Source organism: Pocillopora verrucosa, chromosome 4, assembly GCF_036669915.1.
Source record: "Pocillopora verrucosa isolate sample1 chromosome 4, ASM3666991v2, whole genome shotgun sequence".
NCBI lineage: Eukaryota > Metazoa > Cnidaria > Anthozoa > Scleractinia > Pocilloporidae > Pocillopora > Pocillopora verrucosa.
Window position 1 is genome coordinate 18,433,993 of NC_089315.1, and position 18,198 is coordinate 18,452,190.

The 18,198-nt window shown below is 35.2% G+C and overlaps 1 protein-coding gene across 1 annotated transcript in view; it reads right to left on the bottom strand.

The window, feature by feature from the left end:
• LOC131778097 (NBAS subunit of NRZ tethering complex) overlaps positions 1 to 18,198 on the bottom strand; it is a 44,835-nt gene that overhangs the window by 24,818 nt on the left and 1,819 nt on the right. The window contains exons 3-33 of the mRNA XM_059094480.2: positions 18,061 to 18,103; positions 17,536 to 17,619; positions 17,126 to 17,173; positions 16,643 to 16,686; positions 16,125 to 16,200; positions 15,267 to 15,324; positions 15,056 to 15,135; positions 14,234 to 14,290; positions 13,547 to 13,689; positions 13,341 to 13,444; positions 13,169 to 13,234; positions 12,576 to 12,704; positions 12,153 to 12,219; positions 11,713 to 11,759; positions 10,912 to 10,967; positions 10,334 to 10,424; positions 9,378 to 9,539; positions 9,003 to 9,058; positions 8,601 to 8,670; positions 8,370 to 8,495; positions 7,397 to 7,623; positions 6,809 to 6,992; positions 5,848 to 5,984; positions 5,095 to 5,256; positions 4,709 to 4,784; positions 3,862 to 3,912; positions 3,410 to 3,463; positions 3,086 to 3,166; positions 1,845 to 1,970; positions 1,130 to 1,177; positions 419 to 492 (exon numbers count right to left, since the gene is read on the bottom strand). Coding sequence (XP_058950463.2) covers positions 419 to 492; positions 1,130 to 1,177; positions 1,845 to 1,970; positions 3,086 to 3,166; positions 3,410 to 3,463; positions 3,862 to 3,912; positions 4,709 to 4,784; positions 5,095 to 5,256; positions 5,848 to 5,984; positions 6,809 to 6,992; positions 7,397 to 7,623; positions 8,370 to 8,495; positions 8,601 to 8,670; positions 9,003 to 9,058; positions 9,378 to 9,539; positions 10,334 to 10,424; positions 10,912 to 10,967; positions 11,713 to 11,759; positions 12,153 to 12,219; positions 12,576 to 12,704; positions 13,169 to 13,234; positions 13,341 to 13,444; positions 13,547 to 13,689; positions 14,234 to 14,290; positions 15,056 to 15,135; positions 15,267 to 15,324; positions 16,125 to 16,200; positions 16,643 to 16,686; positions 17,126 to 17,173; positions 17,536 to 17,619; positions 18,061 to 18,103 — 2,827 coding nt within the window. The remainder of the gene's footprint in view (positions 1 to 418; positions 493 to 1,129; positions 1,178 to 1,844; positions 1,971 to 3,085; positions 3,167 to 3,409; positions 3,464 to 3,861; positions 3,913 to 4,708; positions 4,785 to 5,094; positions 5,257 to 5,847; positions 5,985 to 6,808; positions 6,993 to 7,396; positions 7,624 to 8,369; positions 8,496 to 8,600; positions 8,671 to 9,002; positions 9,059 to 9,377; positions 9,540 to 10,333; positions 10,425 to 10,911; positions 10,968 to 11,712; positions 11,760 to 12,152; positions 12,220 to 12,575; positions 12,705 to 13,168; positions 13,235 to 13,340; positions 13,445 to 13,546; positions 13,690 to 14,233; positions 14,291 to 15,055; positions 15,136 to 15,266; positions 15,325 to 16,124; positions 16,201 to 16,642; positions 16,687 to 17,125; positions 17,174 to 17,535; positions 17,620 to 18,060; positions 18,104 to 18,198) is intronic.

The following is an 18,198-nucleotide window of genomic DNA, read 5'->3' on the forward strand; positions in this document are numbered from 1 at the left end:
GGCCATGCATGCATTTTCCTACATCCTCCAATTATGCACATTTGAGTCTTAAGCATTCTCGCTTCTCAGTGCTAAAGGTTTGAGTTTGCACACTTTAAGTCACTTGATTACACACTTTTCAGTTTGAACAAAATACCTTAAACAAATATCCATTTATCCGAGCATTGTTATGTTGTACGTCTTCATTTCCATATGATTATACTTTAACTGATAAACATTAAGCTTGGTTGTCCAACAGGTGATTATGTGCAAATAATTGGAACAAAGAATTTTTCCCAGCTTCTGATGTAACATGCAGAATTTTAATTTAAGCAAAGAAGATATCATCTTAATTAAAACTGCTGGATATCTTAAATGTCTGAATTTTTTTTTTCTGGAATCCCTATTACAGCTATTAATAATAATTGTACTTGCAAACCTTTTTGTGATATAAATGCAATCCAGTGCAAGTTTCATCTGTTCAGCTACATCTGCTATGATAGGTTCTTTGATCTACAAGCAAATCAAATCACTCTGATTCGAAAATGCATCATCAGATACAGACAGTTGTTAATGGGACATGTTTATACTTCAGTCCAACAACTATAGGGGATAGTTTCATAAAAGATAGCCCCACTTTGATCCTTACATTATTAGGGCAGAATATTAAAAAAAAAACTATTGATAAGTTGGTGTCAAAAAACTGTTTAAAAAAAAGGGTGCACATTCATTCAAATTGATTGGTTGATTGATTTAATTGATTTAACTTTGTTTATACATGGGTGGAACATCAGGACTTTTCTAAATTCTAAATTACAATTAAATATGCTGTTAATATTAATAAAAATACTAACAGTGACTCTAATACTAATGTAAATCTAATAACAATAGAAAATAAAAACATTCCCTTTAGGAATAGTAAGATATTTCAATCCAATTAGAGGAATACACAAAAATCAGTCCTCTCTTTGGCCAACACCTGAAAAAATAAAAAGCTCAGGAGATAGGGGAGAGGAGAACCCTGACAGTTTAGACTACACACCTGTAAAGTCTACAGCATATCTTAATACTCAAGCTTAAAAATGTACCTGTGTACTGCAGATGGCCACAGAAATAACCACACCCTTCACAGAATGGTCCCTAAACCTACCTCTGCAGTGGAATTCTGGAAGATTTTGAGCACATAGGTCAGGTCAGTCTGTGAAAAAAAAAACCAAAAAAAACTGAAATGATTAAAAGTGGTAGCAGCAGTTACTGTTAGAAGCAGTAGTGGTTGCATTTAGTCATTAGTAGCAGTAATATCAGTGGTAGCTGTAGCAAAGGTAGTTGAGCAAGGAGTTTGTTATTATATACAAAAATACTCTTCCCCCTAAAAAACTTCTGTCAATAACTTGCACTGACTTCACTAGAAGGAACATTTTTCCTCACGTTACATGTGCATGCTTTATGTGACAAATGATGTCACAATTTATGTTTGAGCAGAAATAACCATAAAAGAGCAAAATTAATAATTTTTTGGGATATACTCTGCAAGGTGGCCAATTAAGCACAAACTTGTCCTGACTTCCATAGCATTCAAGAAGTAGGAGTATTGTTTCCTTCTTGAATGGAATGCTGGTCCATTGAAGGGTTATCTCTAGGATAAGGTCAGGTCTCCCTGACAGTTAATAAGGACCCATTTCTTTTCCTGAGTAAAGAGAGGCACTGTGAGAGTAAAGTGACTTTGCCATGATCAAAATACATTGATCCAACAAAGACTCAAATTCAGACCTCTCAGTTCAGAGTCCCACACAAAAACCACAAGGCCACATCCCCCCATTCTTCTACTATAGAGAAGAATTCACTTATCACCACCCTACACTAACCTTGGCAATGTCTGTTAAATAGTGATGGATCAGATTCACTTGAGATTTCTTTTTGTGTCTTCCGAGACGTTGCAAAAAAGGAAGGACCCAGCTCTTGAAGTCAGCAATAAATGATTCCTCTGTGGACTTTAAAATTAAAATGGATACATATTACTGCCATCTACAACATAGAGAAACAAAATTTTAAAGTGAAGAGATGAATCAAGATTTTTCTTTTGAATTATATTAATTGCACATATCATATAGACCAAAGCCAATGGTTCACAGACTTTTGCTTTAGCAAGAAAAATTGAGGAATGCTGTTCATTAATAACTTATTGATTGACTGACCTACAAACTGACTCAATGCCTCACAAACTTACTGACAGAGTGATTGATGCACTTGTGACTGACTCAGCAAGTGACTGTTCTACTAAATGACTCACTGGCTTACAGAATAACTCACAGACTGACTGACTGAATCACTGGTGCTGCCTTACTGACTGACTGGTTGACTGACTTCCTGACTGACTGTCACACTGAATGACTCACTGACTAACAAACTAACTCACTGACTAACTTACTGACTGTCTTACTGATTGACTATTTGTTACCTGGCTCATTGATGGACCTGTTGACTGGCTCACTAGCTGACTCACAGGCTGACTTACAAGCTGACTGACTGACCAACTTACTGATTCTCTGACTCTCTGACTCGCTGACTCGCTGACTCGCTGACTCGCTGACTCGCTGACTCGCTGACTCGCTGACTCGCTGACTCTCTGACTCTCTGACTCTCTGACTCTCTACTCTCTGACTCTCTGACTCACTGACTCACTGACTCACTGACTCACTGACTCACTGACTCACTGACTCACTGACTCACTGACTCACTGACTCACTGACTCTCTGACTCGCTGACTCGCTGACTAGCTGACTCACTGACTCACTGACTCTCTGACTCTCTGACTCTCTGACTCACTGACTCTTTGACTCACTGACTCTCTGACTCACTGACTCACTGACTCTCTGAATCTTTGACTCTCTGACTCTCTGACTCACTGACTCACTGACTCACTGACTTAGTGACTCACTGATTTGCTGACTTGCTGACTCACTGATTCACTAACTAGCCGACTCACTGACACTTTGACTCACTGACCCACAGAGTCACAGAATGACTCAGTGACTCACTGCCTGACCAACTGATTGACAGGCTCATTCATCCACTAACTGACTGAGGGGCTTAAAACTGTACGTACCTTCTTCAACAACATCCTCAACTTTTCCAGTTCATTCATGCTTTGAAAATTCTCCAAACTGAGATACACATCTGCACAACTCTGAAATAAACAAATTTTAGAAGTAATTTTCTTCTGGGAAACTATTACTATTTCAGAATAATCTGACGTTGGTTGATTTACTCAACATAACTCATATGGAACATTGGCTCAAATTTGATTAAAAAAATAGGGCACAAAATGTTTAGAACAGAGTGTGTGGAACAGAATGAAAAAAAGAAACTAATATTATTACAACCCCTGAGTTTTTGTTAATACTCATGGAGTGACATGCCTTTGCCCTACCTCATATATTAGCACTTCAAGTGTCACAAGATCATCATGAAGATCTTGAAGCCCCTAGAGAAACAGTACCTGATATTAACTCACCAGAATTATTTTGTGTTGTGTTCATATGAAGGTAAACATGAGTATTACATGCCAAAAGACACAACTAGCTTGCATATCTTGTAAGCTTACTGTGGTTTGGTGAAATATAGCCACTAGGAGCATTCTTAGTTTCCTTCATTGATTGATCCATCAAAGATCACACCCCACAAAAGTGATTTGTCTGTTTCCTTGACTGGTTCCCTATATTTTGTGTCAACCCTTAAAATCCCAGGATCTAATTAATTTTTCTCCCTGCTAATATCCTTACATTTCCCTAAAGGACAGTGTTTCACATCAAATCAACTCAACTCTATCACTCAAAGATAATAATTATGTACACGGTACAAAATGGCATTGTGTGTACCAACCTTGACCCTTCTTTCCATTCCAAGCTTTATTAGTTCCAAAGAGTTATCCACCTGTTCAGAAAAACATCAAAGATAAAAGGCATGAATTCAATTTTCTATGGACTCCCAAAAACCCAAAAATGTTTGGTGGTAAATTTCAACAATTAGCTCAATACATTAATAATAATAATAATAATAATAATAATAATAATAATAATAATAATAATAATAATAATAATGCATTAATTAATAATTGATAAATTATAATAAGTTTCAAAAGCCCCTTCAGACAGTTTTTACAAAATAGTGTAAGTGATCCAGAATAATTGATGCAATATTCCAGATCATGTTCAAAAGGGCTTGTAGCTTCAGGGCCCAGTATTTCACAAGGTGGATAATACCATTTAATGGATAAATCACTATCCAGTGGATAAGTATCAAAGAAACCTACTGTTCTATCCACCAGATAGAGATTTATCCAGTGGATAGTGTTATCCACCCTTCAAAAAACTGTGGCCTGTTGTTTAGCAATAATAGTACTCTAGCCTGATGGCAAGACAAAATTAACTCTATTTCTCAAAAGTTTTTTTGTTGATCCTGCCTTTGTCTTTTAGCTCTACATTATGACTTGAAAATCTACCCTAGGTTTGCAAAAGGGAAAAAGCATCCACCAGGTTTTTCTCATTTATGGAAGCACTCCTGCAGTGTTACACCTCATATTCAAGAAATAACCTGGACAAAATGCAAAAAGTGTTCACTTGTAGAAGTTATTTCCTGATCAAAAGATTGAGGGGATGTTTCAGTCCCAAGCCTTTTAATCTTTTACATGTACTGCAGTTACACCACACCAGCTACATGTCTACTTTACCTGCTTGGAGCGATGTTCTATCAAACAAGCTCTATTTCTGTACCACTGCATCACAACATCTGAAGTAAGTTTACACCTTAGACAGTTATCAAGAGGAATTTCCAATTAGCTTTGAAAATTATCTGAGAGTTTCTTCGACTTACTTAATGTATGAACATAGAAAACTGTCATTGAATGGGAGGGAAAAAACAGAAGACAGGGAAGCTGGTCGGAGTAGACCAAAAGAAAATGAAGACTTCTTATAATGGAGGAGATAAAAATTTCTTTCTGAATTTTCCTAAGATGCACATGCTAGGTCTTAATGCAGCTCTCCTTTAATGATTTGATCAAAATATAACACTTCTTATGCACAACAGATAATTATTAGACAACCACAAAACACTCACCGGTACAGTTGTAATTCTGGGTTTTCAAGGTAAATAAATTCAGCTGAGTTGTCACTATGATCCCAACCTAAGATTTTTTTGCACTCTGCATTCTCTACCCAATCTGTATCTCTCCAAGACTTTTCATCCCATTCCAAAACTTCTGGATCTTCTGGTAAGAAACTAAATGAAAAGAGCATATATTTAAAATCAGAAGAGAAGTGACTGTTTGAAACTGGAGCCTGTGCAGCTCCTCAGGGCTGTTCTTGTGGAGGAACAAGAATGGGGGCAACATTCTGAAAAAAAGTTAGCCTAAATGAATGTAGTAGAAAATTCCTTTCGCTAAATTAAAGCACATTGACAATTTTGCAGCATCTTATTATAAAATGTACTAGGTGACCTAAACTTAAAAAAGATCATCAAAGATGCCCCTGAAAATCATACAAACTACACTCATAAGTTTATTAAGTTAAACCCAAGATCTGAATGAGAATAAATTCTTCCTTCTAACCACCACACATTTCCCTAAAACTTGGTTACAAGGATTTGGTGTTTGATCAAGATAACAACTTCTACCAGATAGGTTTGATTATTTCTCGATACCTGTTTACTGAATAGTGTATGGATATCATAGGGGGAAGTTATATATTAATCACTCCTGGAAGTTTAAGGGTTAATGTTGACTTAATGTTACTATCCAATATTTCTAATATGAGAGGAAGGAACAATGAATGTATCCATTATCAAACCTTTCAGGAGTTCAAGAGTACTCACCCTGCTTCCGGAAGAAGACTTTTGTATTCAGATGGAGGAATTGTCTCATCAAAGTTGGATAGAATTGCAAGCCAGTGGGGAATTGTCTCTTTGCCATGGTATGTGAAGATAACTTCTAAAGCTTCCCAATTTCCCTCCTAAAGTAATAAAAAGTCACCAAGAGAGTTGCACTTAATCCTTCAACAACTAAGAGTTATAAGCATCTAATTTCTCCTTGACAATCACACCCTTGAGTCACACATTAAGGTCAGTGAAATCAGTGGGCTTCAGGCTTTCTCTATAAGATGGTTGATTTAATTACATATTAAATGTCCTTCACTTTTAGCATTCCACCCTCTTTATTACATTGTTCACAAAAAAAATTTTTCAGGTGAAAGATTCGGCTAAATTGAGAATTGAATAAAGGGGTAAGTTTCTAAAGAAACTGTGGTGCTGCGTCGGTGGGAGAGTATAGCAGGTAATTTAGTGTTAACAACTGGGTTGAAAACGTAAATTAGCCACCGTAAAGGGTAAAAAAGCTGACGTTTCGAGTGTTAGCCCTTCGTCAGAGCGATTAGAGGAATTGTGAACCCACAATTCCTCTAATCGCTCTTACCTGCTAAATTGAGAATTGTTTAGGATGCGTTTTTGTTAAATAACTCCTAAAATTTATTTAAATAATCAGACCATTGTCACTGGATTTCAGTGCAAATGGTGACATGTTTTATAAAAATACAGTTGAACTTTAAGCAAACAAGTTACTTGTCATGATAAACAAGGCTTTTGACTGTTCTCTAAGCCTTCATTCCATAGCCTTCCCCAAAAGGTAAATACAAAAAATTGTTGTGGTGTGAAAAATAAAAACTTTTAAAACATTTTTACACTAAAGGTGGGTAGGAGACAAGAGAAGAAATGGCAATTTTCTTATTATATTAGCAACAAGTAATAATGTTCTGGTACATTTTCCTCTGCATTAACATACCCTGGCATACTCCACAGCGGCTTGCAAAATGTTCAACTCTCTAAATCTCTCAAAGAAAGTGTGGCAGTATTCCTCATGAGCTATGTGAACTCCACCCAAGATATCCTCATATGTTGAGAGGCGGTCAAGATACTGAAGGAGCTTCAGGCGATACATGCAGATGTCTCTCTGTTCCAGGTTAAAACTGTTAAAAAAAAATGGAGCTAAAAATTGTCACTTCCATCTGATTTAACCTTAGCAGATAAGGTCAGCAGCAATGGCAAAATGTGAAGAAAAATATCTCTTTACATAGCTTTGATACATTTAAACAGAATTAATCCAATGAAAAATTTATTTGTCATGGGTTAATAATGTGGATCTTTCATTTTGAGTATGAAAACCAGCTTTTATCATAATTTATTTCCACTCACCACTAATCTAATAAGCCAGCGTATACAATGGATTTGTTTAAAGGATTAAGTGCATGCATATATATGGGTGTCATAAACTTACAACTACAATGGCTGATGTAAAAGTTATCACAGTTTCAGGACTTAACTTCTCCTTGAATATGTGTACACTTCGTGAAGCATTTTTCACTTGCTATACCTTTCAAACTCAAGAAAATCTTTTTTCTCCTGATCCTCTTCACCATCTTCATCCTCCTTTGTTTTTATAATAAATGGCAGAGGACCCTTTTTGCTACCCAAAGCTTTCACCACCTTAGCATCTGTTCCATGAAGACCATACAGTAGCAACTGTTTTGTTGCCTCGTACGTTTCTGGGACTCTCTCCACACATTCGTTAAGAACCCATAGTCGATTCTTCACTTTACTCTAGAGTGAATAAAAGTCTTTTTCAACATATTAATAACTAGTGTGCAACAGTGCACAAAAAGGAATAGTAAGTTATTTTATTTTACCATATGTTTCATCTGACATCAGCCGATAGAACTAAAACTGTGATGTCCAATAAATGTCATGCATGTAGAACACCTTTATTACACCTTACAAATACTTTCTGCTTGCTTCACACCATGCATATAGGTTGAAAATAGATATTATATTTACAATGTGTATATACTAAGCACGCTTATTTACCCAACCATTACAACCAGTAAAACTAACTGGTTGTAATGGTTGTTTTTGGAAACATGTCACATTACAAAATACAAAACAAATTGGCCATAGAGTGAGAAAAATCAAATATTTTTAAGCTACTCCTCTTTGAACAGGCCCACTGTCTTAGCCTAATGTTGCACTAAGTGGCCTGTGCCCCCTATTAACCCTTTACTCCCAGAAGTGATTAAAATGTTAGTTCTCCCTACAATGTCCATACACTATCCAGCAAACAGGTAATAAGAATACTCAAACTTATCAAGTATAAGTTGTCATCCTGGTCTAACAGTAAATTCTCATAACTTGTTTATAACAAAATATGTAGCAGCCCCAGCAGAGGGGAGAATTAATTACCTGATCTTGGAAGTTAAAGGATTGAAGGATTTTCAACATATACTCTTAATGCATACAGGAAGTTGTTTAAAAAATTACTACAGGAGGCATGTTTTCATTGTATCACCCACCAAGTAGTCATGAATTGAAGCTACTGAGACAGGGGATTTCCTCCACTGCTTCTGATAAACCAAGTCACTGTCCAGTCCATAAGTTTGTGCAAGGACAAGAGCTTCACCATACTCCTCATCCTCAATCTATATTGAATGGGCAAGATGTGAGAATATAATTATTCTTTATTTTGAATGTGTGTTAACTTCAAACTGAAAATAAATCAGTGTAAATGATAGTGAATAAATCACCTTCCTGGCATATAGTTCCTCTGGTGTTGTGGACCTCAAACAGGCGAGTCGATATGTACGCTGAAGCACTCTATTTAAAAATGTGAAAAAAAACCTTTCAAATTAGAACTTAAACTTCAGTATTTTAATCATGTCTTAAGCATATTATAGTGAGATATAACAGAATCCTCACCAAATCAGAGTGTACACAATCACCAGAGCAATTATGCACATAAAAAAGAAAACAGTGTTCCAAAGTGAATGAAATGCTGATTGGCTTGATGGTTCAAAATTACAAATCGGTCATGAAAACAACATCCACCCCTTTCTGGAGCCTTTTCATGAATCTTTTTCAGCTTGAGATAGAACCAGTCTTAGACAATGCAACAGGACAATTGTTTTTGGGAAATCTTCTGAACATACTTTCTTATCTTCACAGGTTGCTGAAATCTTTCACTTTCAGTCAGGAAAAACAAGACCTAAACACAGAGAAAAGTACTAACTGTTATCACTGAAACCACGATTGCACAATTAACCTAAAAAAAATGAGTCAGAATATTTTATTTGTAGGTTATGATAAGATAACAACATAAGGTAATATCAGTCAGACTTTGTCAAGATTAAATAAATCAGCATGCATCTTTTAAGCCATATCAAATGTTTCCTTCTTAGAGTAGTTTTCAGTTTTCAAAAGTTAAGGCTTCTCATTTGATGAACAACTCAGTCTTCCACACAAATCTTAAACAAATATTAGGAATGCCAATAAGGAATTTGAAGAAAGTAGAATTAAAAAATAACCTGATTGGCAAAGTTTTTTGTTCTTGACGTCAAAGTTGTTTCCTCCTCATCATCATCCTCATCACTTCCTGACTTGACATCTTCCCTTTCATGTTGATCACCATCATCTTCATCACTACTGAGTACAATCTTTGACTGCAGGGTCTTGATTTTATTTTCACACTGACAGAAATAAAGCAAGCTACCCCACTACTTTCAAGCCACCAGAAAGTTGTTAATAAATGTTTTCAAGAGTGGAAACTCCTTCGTTGGTAATTTTCAAGATAAAATTACTAAGTCAGATCAATGTCAACATCTGAGCCACTGCACACCTACCCCTACCCTACCATAATAAGGTTAGAATTGGATTAGGGGAGGGGTAAGTGAGCAGTTGCTCAGATACTGACATTGATGCACCAAGCCTAACTGCTTTGACTAATTCAAGAAGAGAAAAACTATACAATGTTTACTTTAATTTACTATTTGGGTCTCATTAGTACTACCAAACACATATCCACCACTCTAGTGTTCCGTTTTTAAGCAACATATGTGGATGATCCAAAGTTGTTGGTAGAATTATTATGGATGTTTGTCACTTAAACCAGTTTAACATCAGTTCACTTGATGATGACAAAACAAAACAGTTATAAACATGTGGCAACCAGTTCGCTTTGTTGCAAGTATGGAGTAACTCTTAGTACTGTAGTATATGCATTGTAAAGCTTTGCTCTGTTCAAGCTTCTCGCATTTTCAAGTTACTTCTGTCTTGTTATTCTCCATATTTTCTCCACAGCTGTAGCCATATCACTGGCCTTACCTATCTCTGCACTAACAAGAGGATGCTGAGTAACTTGGACTCTTATTTGTGATTTATTACATAGTAGTTTATAACAAAGAGGGAGAGTGAGGTGGTTTTCTTTAATAATGGACTTATCATTATGACTGCATTTAACTATTCTCTGTTGTCATTACTTTACCTCCAGAATGAGGAATCCTTTATCATGAGCAGCAGTAATGCGAGACCATGGCTCACACCTTTCTGGATGGCTACCAAGTAAGTTATTAAGACTGCAAATAGAGGACAAAAACTGTCAAATAATTCCAACTACAGTGGAGTTTAACATATATCACTAGCCCTCCCAATGTCACCATCATTGGTTGAAGGTTGACTTTAAGCAAAAAAAAAACAAAACAAAACAAAACAAACATTACAACCTGGGCCTTCCAAACACTAATCAAATGTAATCCATCATCCTCACTTCTTGACAGAAAGAATCAGAAATTATGGCAAACTTTTGCAGCTGCTTCACTTTCTCTTAAGATCTGTATATCAGCTTAATTTTTGGCAAAACTACGAGGAAATGTTCACCATTTCTCACACCTATTCACCATGTGTAGGAGGAGGAGAGGAAGAGGTTGATGGAACACATCTTCTGGCTCCTGGCAAATTCCCATGCAAAATTTTTCCCTTCAGCTTTGTATCTCACAGGCAATTTTGACAATTTTTATTGTACTCTTCTTTTCATTTTGAAGTTTCAGTAGTCTTCACACATACCTCTCTTCTACAGAAGAAACAGTTAGAGCCCCAATGCTGTGAGACAAAATTAAGGCCTATTAAAAAAACAACAACAACAACAACAAAATAAGAGTTTGAAGCAAAGGAGAAAATATTCAAGTAAGAAAAGAAAGGGAAGCTTTATAGATAAATTTGAACAAAATAGTTTAATATTCCACTACTCATATCCAGGAGATTTTCATAAAAGCTGTTTTCAGTCACCTATGTGTCTATAACACTACTTACAAGGCTTCTCACCATGGTTTGTCATGGTTTTACTGTGAGAAGGAGTTCTTGGATTAAGAATATTTTTGTTCTTTGAATAATTTTTTTTGTGTGTGTCTTGTGATTGCTTGAATTTCTACTGGGAACTAGCTAATCTCTGTGATTTTATTTTTAAGCAGCTGAGAATTAACAAGAAAGAAAAAATACATTTTTAAAAAAATCTTTCATTAATTGAGTAAGTTAAACCAAAGGGAGGAGGAGTGGGGGGAAATAGAGCATGATTTGTAGATAGATAACTCATGTAAATTGATATCAAATGCATTGAGTTTTTTTTTTCATAGACACAGTAAGTGTCAAGTGTTTTTAGCTAAATTTTTTCTGCTAGAGCTCATTTGGACAGTAGACAATCTCCCAAACATCTTCCATACCCCAAAAGTTTCATGTTGCTTGGTGCTAACAAGATATCTTTCTTCTCTTTTCAGGTCACAGTTACCCATTCCACCAAGGACAGCCATTTAATATAGAAAATTGTTTTTGACACTACTGAAAATGTACTGAATTACTTATTAATCCCACCTCCTCTGTCCACCAATTGACATCAATTAATCCACAAAAAGATGAATCTGATAATAAAAAGTAAATATAATATGAGAGTAAAAGCCAGGTAACTCTCCATTTGACAACTAATTGTAGTTAATAATAATAATAATAATAATAATAATAATAATAATAATTACATGTAATAACAGCTTGCCTAACAATGATACAGACTTGAGGAAGATCATTTAATAGCAAGACTAATGATTCAAGCTTCTGTTCCTGAATAATAAGACCTTAATTCCCAAAGTTCTTTACCTGTAATTCATGTTTATCCATTCCCTTGTGGGTATTCTGAGGTATACCAGTCAAAAGAATTGCATAACAAGCATGTAATTTGTTAAAATATATTTTAAAATACTTGCTTAAGGTTAACCTGAAACCTCTTCCCCTATCACACAGCCTTAAAGATAACTAACCCTTGTTAGAATCCAATGGTTTTGATACTGAAAAGGCAGGATGTTCTTCATGATTCTTGACTGAGGGCTGCCAGAAAAAAAATTGCATTACTTTATACTAGTCCATCATATAGTTATACTTCCTTATCTCATAAGGATTCCCTTTGAGCTTGTTGGTACCCTTTTCCTCTCCAGGGAGGAGACAACCAGAGTCCACTGCACACTTGAGTGTCTTGCCCAGGAATACAATACAGAGACTCAGTCAGGGCTCTGAACTACACTGTTTGATCTACAGTCCAGTGCATACTTGAGTATCTTGCTCAAGAATACAATACAGTGACTCAGTCAAGGCTCTGAATTACACTTTTTGATCCAGAGTTCAGTGCACTATCTACTATTCCATCAGATCTCGTGCAACATTGTTAAGTAATCTAAAGAAAGTACCTGTTCATCATTGGTCCACATTCTCTGACATCTGAGTGATGGCACTTGCCACAAAGACAGAGTTCCTGACAAGTGTAATGCTGCCAGCTTAGTGCCATCTGGAGACAATGACATGTAAACCACACCATCCTAAACAGGGGGAAAGATGGGGAGCTTAAACAGTGTAGTTTAAGAATAAGGTCTATCAGATTTAGTGTCCTCTTAAGAAAACAGACTTTAACAAAAAAGGGATCTAAGCAAGATGACATACAAGTGTCCCAGGAAGAACTTTAATTTATTCTTTAGTACACATACAATTAAAAAGACAACTGAATTGGCATGATACATGCAATTGCTGTTTGTGTGGATGATTTTTAAGTAACTATGTAAGCTGTTTAGTAGATGTTGTGTGCATGAAACTCACATTTGTGGAGATTTTTTAATTGAACTTACAGCATTGAATTGTTGTTTAAGTGGCGGTTTGGCTGTTTTCATTTTTTCAAGGAGTTTAGTAGCATTAAACAGCATTAAACACACACATGCAAAAACAAAACAAAAACAAAAAAACAAAACAAAAACAAAAAAAACCACACGTTACACAAAGAGCTTCTCACCTGCCCTTCATTTGCAGAATTTAGCAGTGGTAGACTTTTAAGCTTATTCAATATCCCAGAACCAAACTGAAAATCCACCAAAGAACATTAACTTAAGTTACAAATAAAAAAAAAAATACTGACTCCAAATCAAAATTCACCAAGAGAAACTCATAGAGAAAATAAAAGTTACTTTGATCAACTGTGTGCCGTCGTCTTCAATGAGATTGTAATGAGGATATCCTGAGAGAATCCTCCAAGCAGTCAAACCATAAAGGGAAGCTGGGCAAGGCTCATCTGCAGTAAAAAAAACAAAAATTAAAACAACTACTATTGAAACAAAGAAAATTAAGACAAATCCACTTTTCTTGACTTGATTTTCTTTCCACATCAACAAACCTGCTGAAGTTCTCTGCCCTTGACCTGTCAGACTACCAAGTATCAACAAGCTGTGTTGAGGATGGTAAACAGCACTGCATACTCCATGAGGTAAAATGTTAGCAAAGGAGAAGTCATAGTTCTCTTGAAAGCCATTTGTTGAACTGAAAAATAGTGAAAAAGAATACTTAGAAGTAATAAAAAATTTGATTTTCAACTAAAAACCTGGTATTTGTCCCTCAACAATTCATATTAACCAATCAATTGATTTGGTGTTCCTTTGACTAAGACTATTTTTCCAGAAATATTGAAAAACAGGTAATATTAAGTGTGTTAGAGTTGTCCCAGCTTCTTTGACTCTTAAGACCCTTATTGCCTATTTATATTTTTTTCTGAATCTTGTAAACAGTTCTACCCTCTATACACATAACTACAAGAAAAATTGAGTAAGTTGGCCAAGAGGGTCCCAAACAGAGACGGTCACCATAAAGTACAGATTTCAGGTAAGAAAGAGAAACTGTTTGGCACATTGTGCTTTCTTTAGAGCAAACCCTACACAAAAGCAGCTTTGAAGGTTTATATACAATTATCTACTTGTTGATATGGTTAATATGTCATATCTCAGTGAAAGAGACTCTCTGATAACTTTTATCAGGTACCTGCATACCCCAAAGGAGAGGTTACAAGAACATGACACCACAGAAATACCTGACAAGGTAGTTCTTCAAGGCACCACTGAAATTTATCACCAAAAGCTCTGCAGACCTATGAATGATGTTTTTACTTGAAGCAAATTAGTCAATCAAAAGTGCATGCCCTGGGAAATAAATTTCCTTCCTGTCATTACATCCTCCAAAATTTCAATAAAAGTAGAAGCTATGGATTGACTTGACATCAAGCCCTAATTGTGATACTTTAAACTGCTTACTAAGCTAGATTTGGCTGAATCTTAAAAAGAAATCTGAATCACAGAAAAAAATATTAAATGGAACCACAACCTAAGCTTTCCTATACACTTGTACCTCTAGAGTACTGTAAACTGCCATACATAAGCCCCACGCTAAAACAATTTAAAACCAGAATGGGAAAAGTGTTTCAAAACCATCTATAGATTTGCTGATCAAAATGGGTTTTAAATTTGCTTTTTTTTTATAAGCTTCAAAACATCATAATAACTTGAGTTCAATTCAACTTATATGGAACTGGAACATAACAAAATGGATGTTCAGACTTTCCCCTTAAGAGTTTATCTTGACAGTTAAAAAGAATTTACATGATATTTGTTCAAATTTTCTGGTTGGAGTAGTACAGAGTTCCTACCTCTCAAAACAAGAAAAGCTAATTAAAAAGGAAGGGGGGTTGTGTCTGGGGGGGGGGGGGGGGCTTATAATCTGATGTACTTTTTTGGTTACAGGTATGTGGACCTATAACCAGTGGTAGTGGGGGAGGGGGGTGCTATGAGCAGAAGTTTGCAATATGTTATTTATGGTATGTTATAACAAATCACAAAATTCATAATCAACAGCTTACCACTGAGAGCTGTGTCTATGTTCAATAAAAACAAGTCCAGTGATGCTATCACTGAGATCTGAGGGAATGGTCCCAAGGGTCTAAAACAGAAGACAAATATGATGCCAGTAATTGGATTTTGTCTCATAAACAAAACCAAATTAATGATAGATGACTTTGACAAACCGGCAAACAAACTTACAAAATATAAAACAAAATTTTTGTTGGTTACCTTCGGAATTGTGAAGAGAAGTTCTCCAGAAAGATCAAAAACTGCTATGTCCCTAGAGCTGTACAAAAAAAATCAATTTTTAATTGCTAGCTTAAGTCAATTGAATAGAACAAAATGTATGTCTAGGTTTAAAATTCTCAAACTAGTATGATTTTGATTGTTCCTTGTTTGTTTTTTTGCTTAATTTATTTTTCCTTCTCTGGCTTCTTTTTACTGCCCTATCATCATAATCTTACAAAGAAGGTGCTAAAAATGTTACACTGAGGAAAATGTTTGATCTGTAACAAATGCACCAAGAGGCTTACAGAAGGGAGGGTGATATGCTTGTTGCAAGAAGAATGCATATATAGGTATGGGTTTTCCAGACTGTAGAATGGTCTAAATGTGGAAAGTTTCAATGGAAACTGTGGTGCTGGGTCAGTAGGAGGATAATTATGAGACAACTTGGTTTTAGTAAATTGGTTTTAGAATGGTCTGGTTTATACTGAGAATTTTAATTTTCCACTTAAACAAAGTGTCTAATAGTAGGACTGAAAGAACAAGTTAGGCTAGAAAGGAGAACTCTGTAAACACAGGGATATAGAAACAACAATTATAAGTTCCTTAACAGAAAAGAAACTGTTCTCTCTCACACACACATGGAATTACTGTGTTGGAAACATAAAGACCATAAAACTGGTAACAGAAATTAGTCATAGTTTCTTTGTTTGTATCTAAAAATTTTAAGAAAGTAAAGAGAGGTGTGAGCACATTTATTTATTATTGTTTCCCAGGAGGTGGGAAAGGGTGCATCATAGACTAGTATGTGGATGATTATTGTCATAGGAAAAAGTTCTCAGGAGAAAAATTTTTATCCACCTGTATGATAAAGCTAACATAGAACAATCTTGACTCCAAGCCAGCTTTCTCCATTGTGGACAGTTGTCTTCTTCAACTGAAAAAATGAAATTAAAACATTTAGTGCACAGTTGGCCACAGCCAAGATGAGGCAAAGCAGTTTTATACCCTAGTTGCAGCAATCAGCAAAAATCCCCAGATGGCTCCCTGCAGCACTTAAGGTGTCTCATAAATCAGCAAAAAAATATCCCCCATATTTGAATTGCTGGCTATTGGAGTTTTATTTTTCAGTTCTCACCTACAGCTGTATAATTATTACAACAAATTTAACAAACTATATTGATGATTAGAGAAAGCAACTCAACATAGGTCCCATAAAACTTTCCATGTAATTGTACTGAAACTTCAGCAAAAATATTCATATTAGGGATGGTAAATGAATGAGAAAGAGAAAAAACTGGTAAGGAGTTGTAGCAAGTTACTTGCAGCAACTTACATCCACAGCTTCTGAATGAAAGGTTGGCAAATGGTATACCTACCTGTACATTTTGCAATAACTGATTCAAAGTTGTCTACAAATGACCTGTGTATGAAAATATTCATAGTAAGTGATTAAATAGTTGCCCTCCATTAACCTTTCACTCCAAAGATCTCATTAGTGATTCTCCCCACTGTTTGCCATACAATTCTTGTGATATTATAGCAGAGAATTTGGTATTGGATCAACTAATGAGCCCCTAACTGATATTTTTCTCTATTCTCTATTCTTGATTGCTTGATGTTATATTGATATTGTAAGGAGAACTTCTCTCTTGGTCACTCATGATGAATTAAAGGGTTAAAAGCCATTAATTGAAGTCAAAAATTAAAGATACTTTGAAGTCTCATTTACATGGAGCCAATTGTATAAATATTAATTGACCTGATTCATCTCAGTTACTTAGTGTTTGTACTAGCAATCTTTTGTCACTCAAACTGTAAACCTAAAAACTAGGTAACCTTGGAAAATAGACAAAAGTTACCTAATCTCAATGCAACTTTCTTGAAGTACTGCAAGGAGCTTTCCATCACTAAATAAAATACAATTAAGAAAATTATACATGCAAAATTATTTAGGGTTGTACTTAATTTTGACTAAGAGCTAAAAGTTCTCTTTGAATTCGAGTCTTAACTCTTCAACTCCCAAGATCTGGTTGTTAATTCTCCCATCTAGCTGATAGTCATTTCTTGTAACTTAGTTACAAAATTTGGTATTAGATTAAGATAATAACTTCTTCCTGATAAGTTTTATTATTTTTATCACTTGTTTGCAAAACAACATCTATAGCTAAAATTAACAGTTTCCAGAAAAGAATTGACCAAATAAATTTATTTGCAATATAGAAGAAAATTATTAAGAGCATGTTCACTTAATGAAAAATATATAGTTTACCTGGAGAGGGCAAACTGCCAGCCAAGTGAATTGTTTACAATTTTGTACAGCTGTGTTGGAAGGCCAAATATCTGATTACTCCCACTGAAATTGAATACAGTGTTGACATACCTGCTCAACTGTTGTAGTCTATAATGGTTTTTTACTAAATTATTAGTTCCTAGTTGATTATGAGTTTAAGTTTTGCAAAATTTTTTGGAAAGATTTTTTAAGCATGTACTTGTAATTTTTTAGTAAGAGCTATCTTTTAAATCAATGCATTATTCTGTATCAAATAAAACACATTGTTATCCAAATGCACAAAGTAGAGTACAAATAATGTGTGAAAAGAGTACAAATATCTTGTAATATTGTATGGTTATTTGGACAGTTGGTTATTTAGTACTGTAGAAAACTGTCCTGTTTAATCAGTTTGTTAAGTATTTTGATGTAACCCTATGGGCTCATCGAAATACGGCACAACTTGTAAACAAACTCAGCAGTACTACACATCGAAACATCTAATAAGATATATGTATTCATTACCTAACAGTGTACTGAATGCCTCTCACCAACCACCAAAAGGAATCTAGAGTAAAGTAGAAAAGATAATCACCATTTCAACTTGTCCTATACTCCAAAGGTGCAAGTAATTCATGCAACAAATTAGGTTAATATCATGAA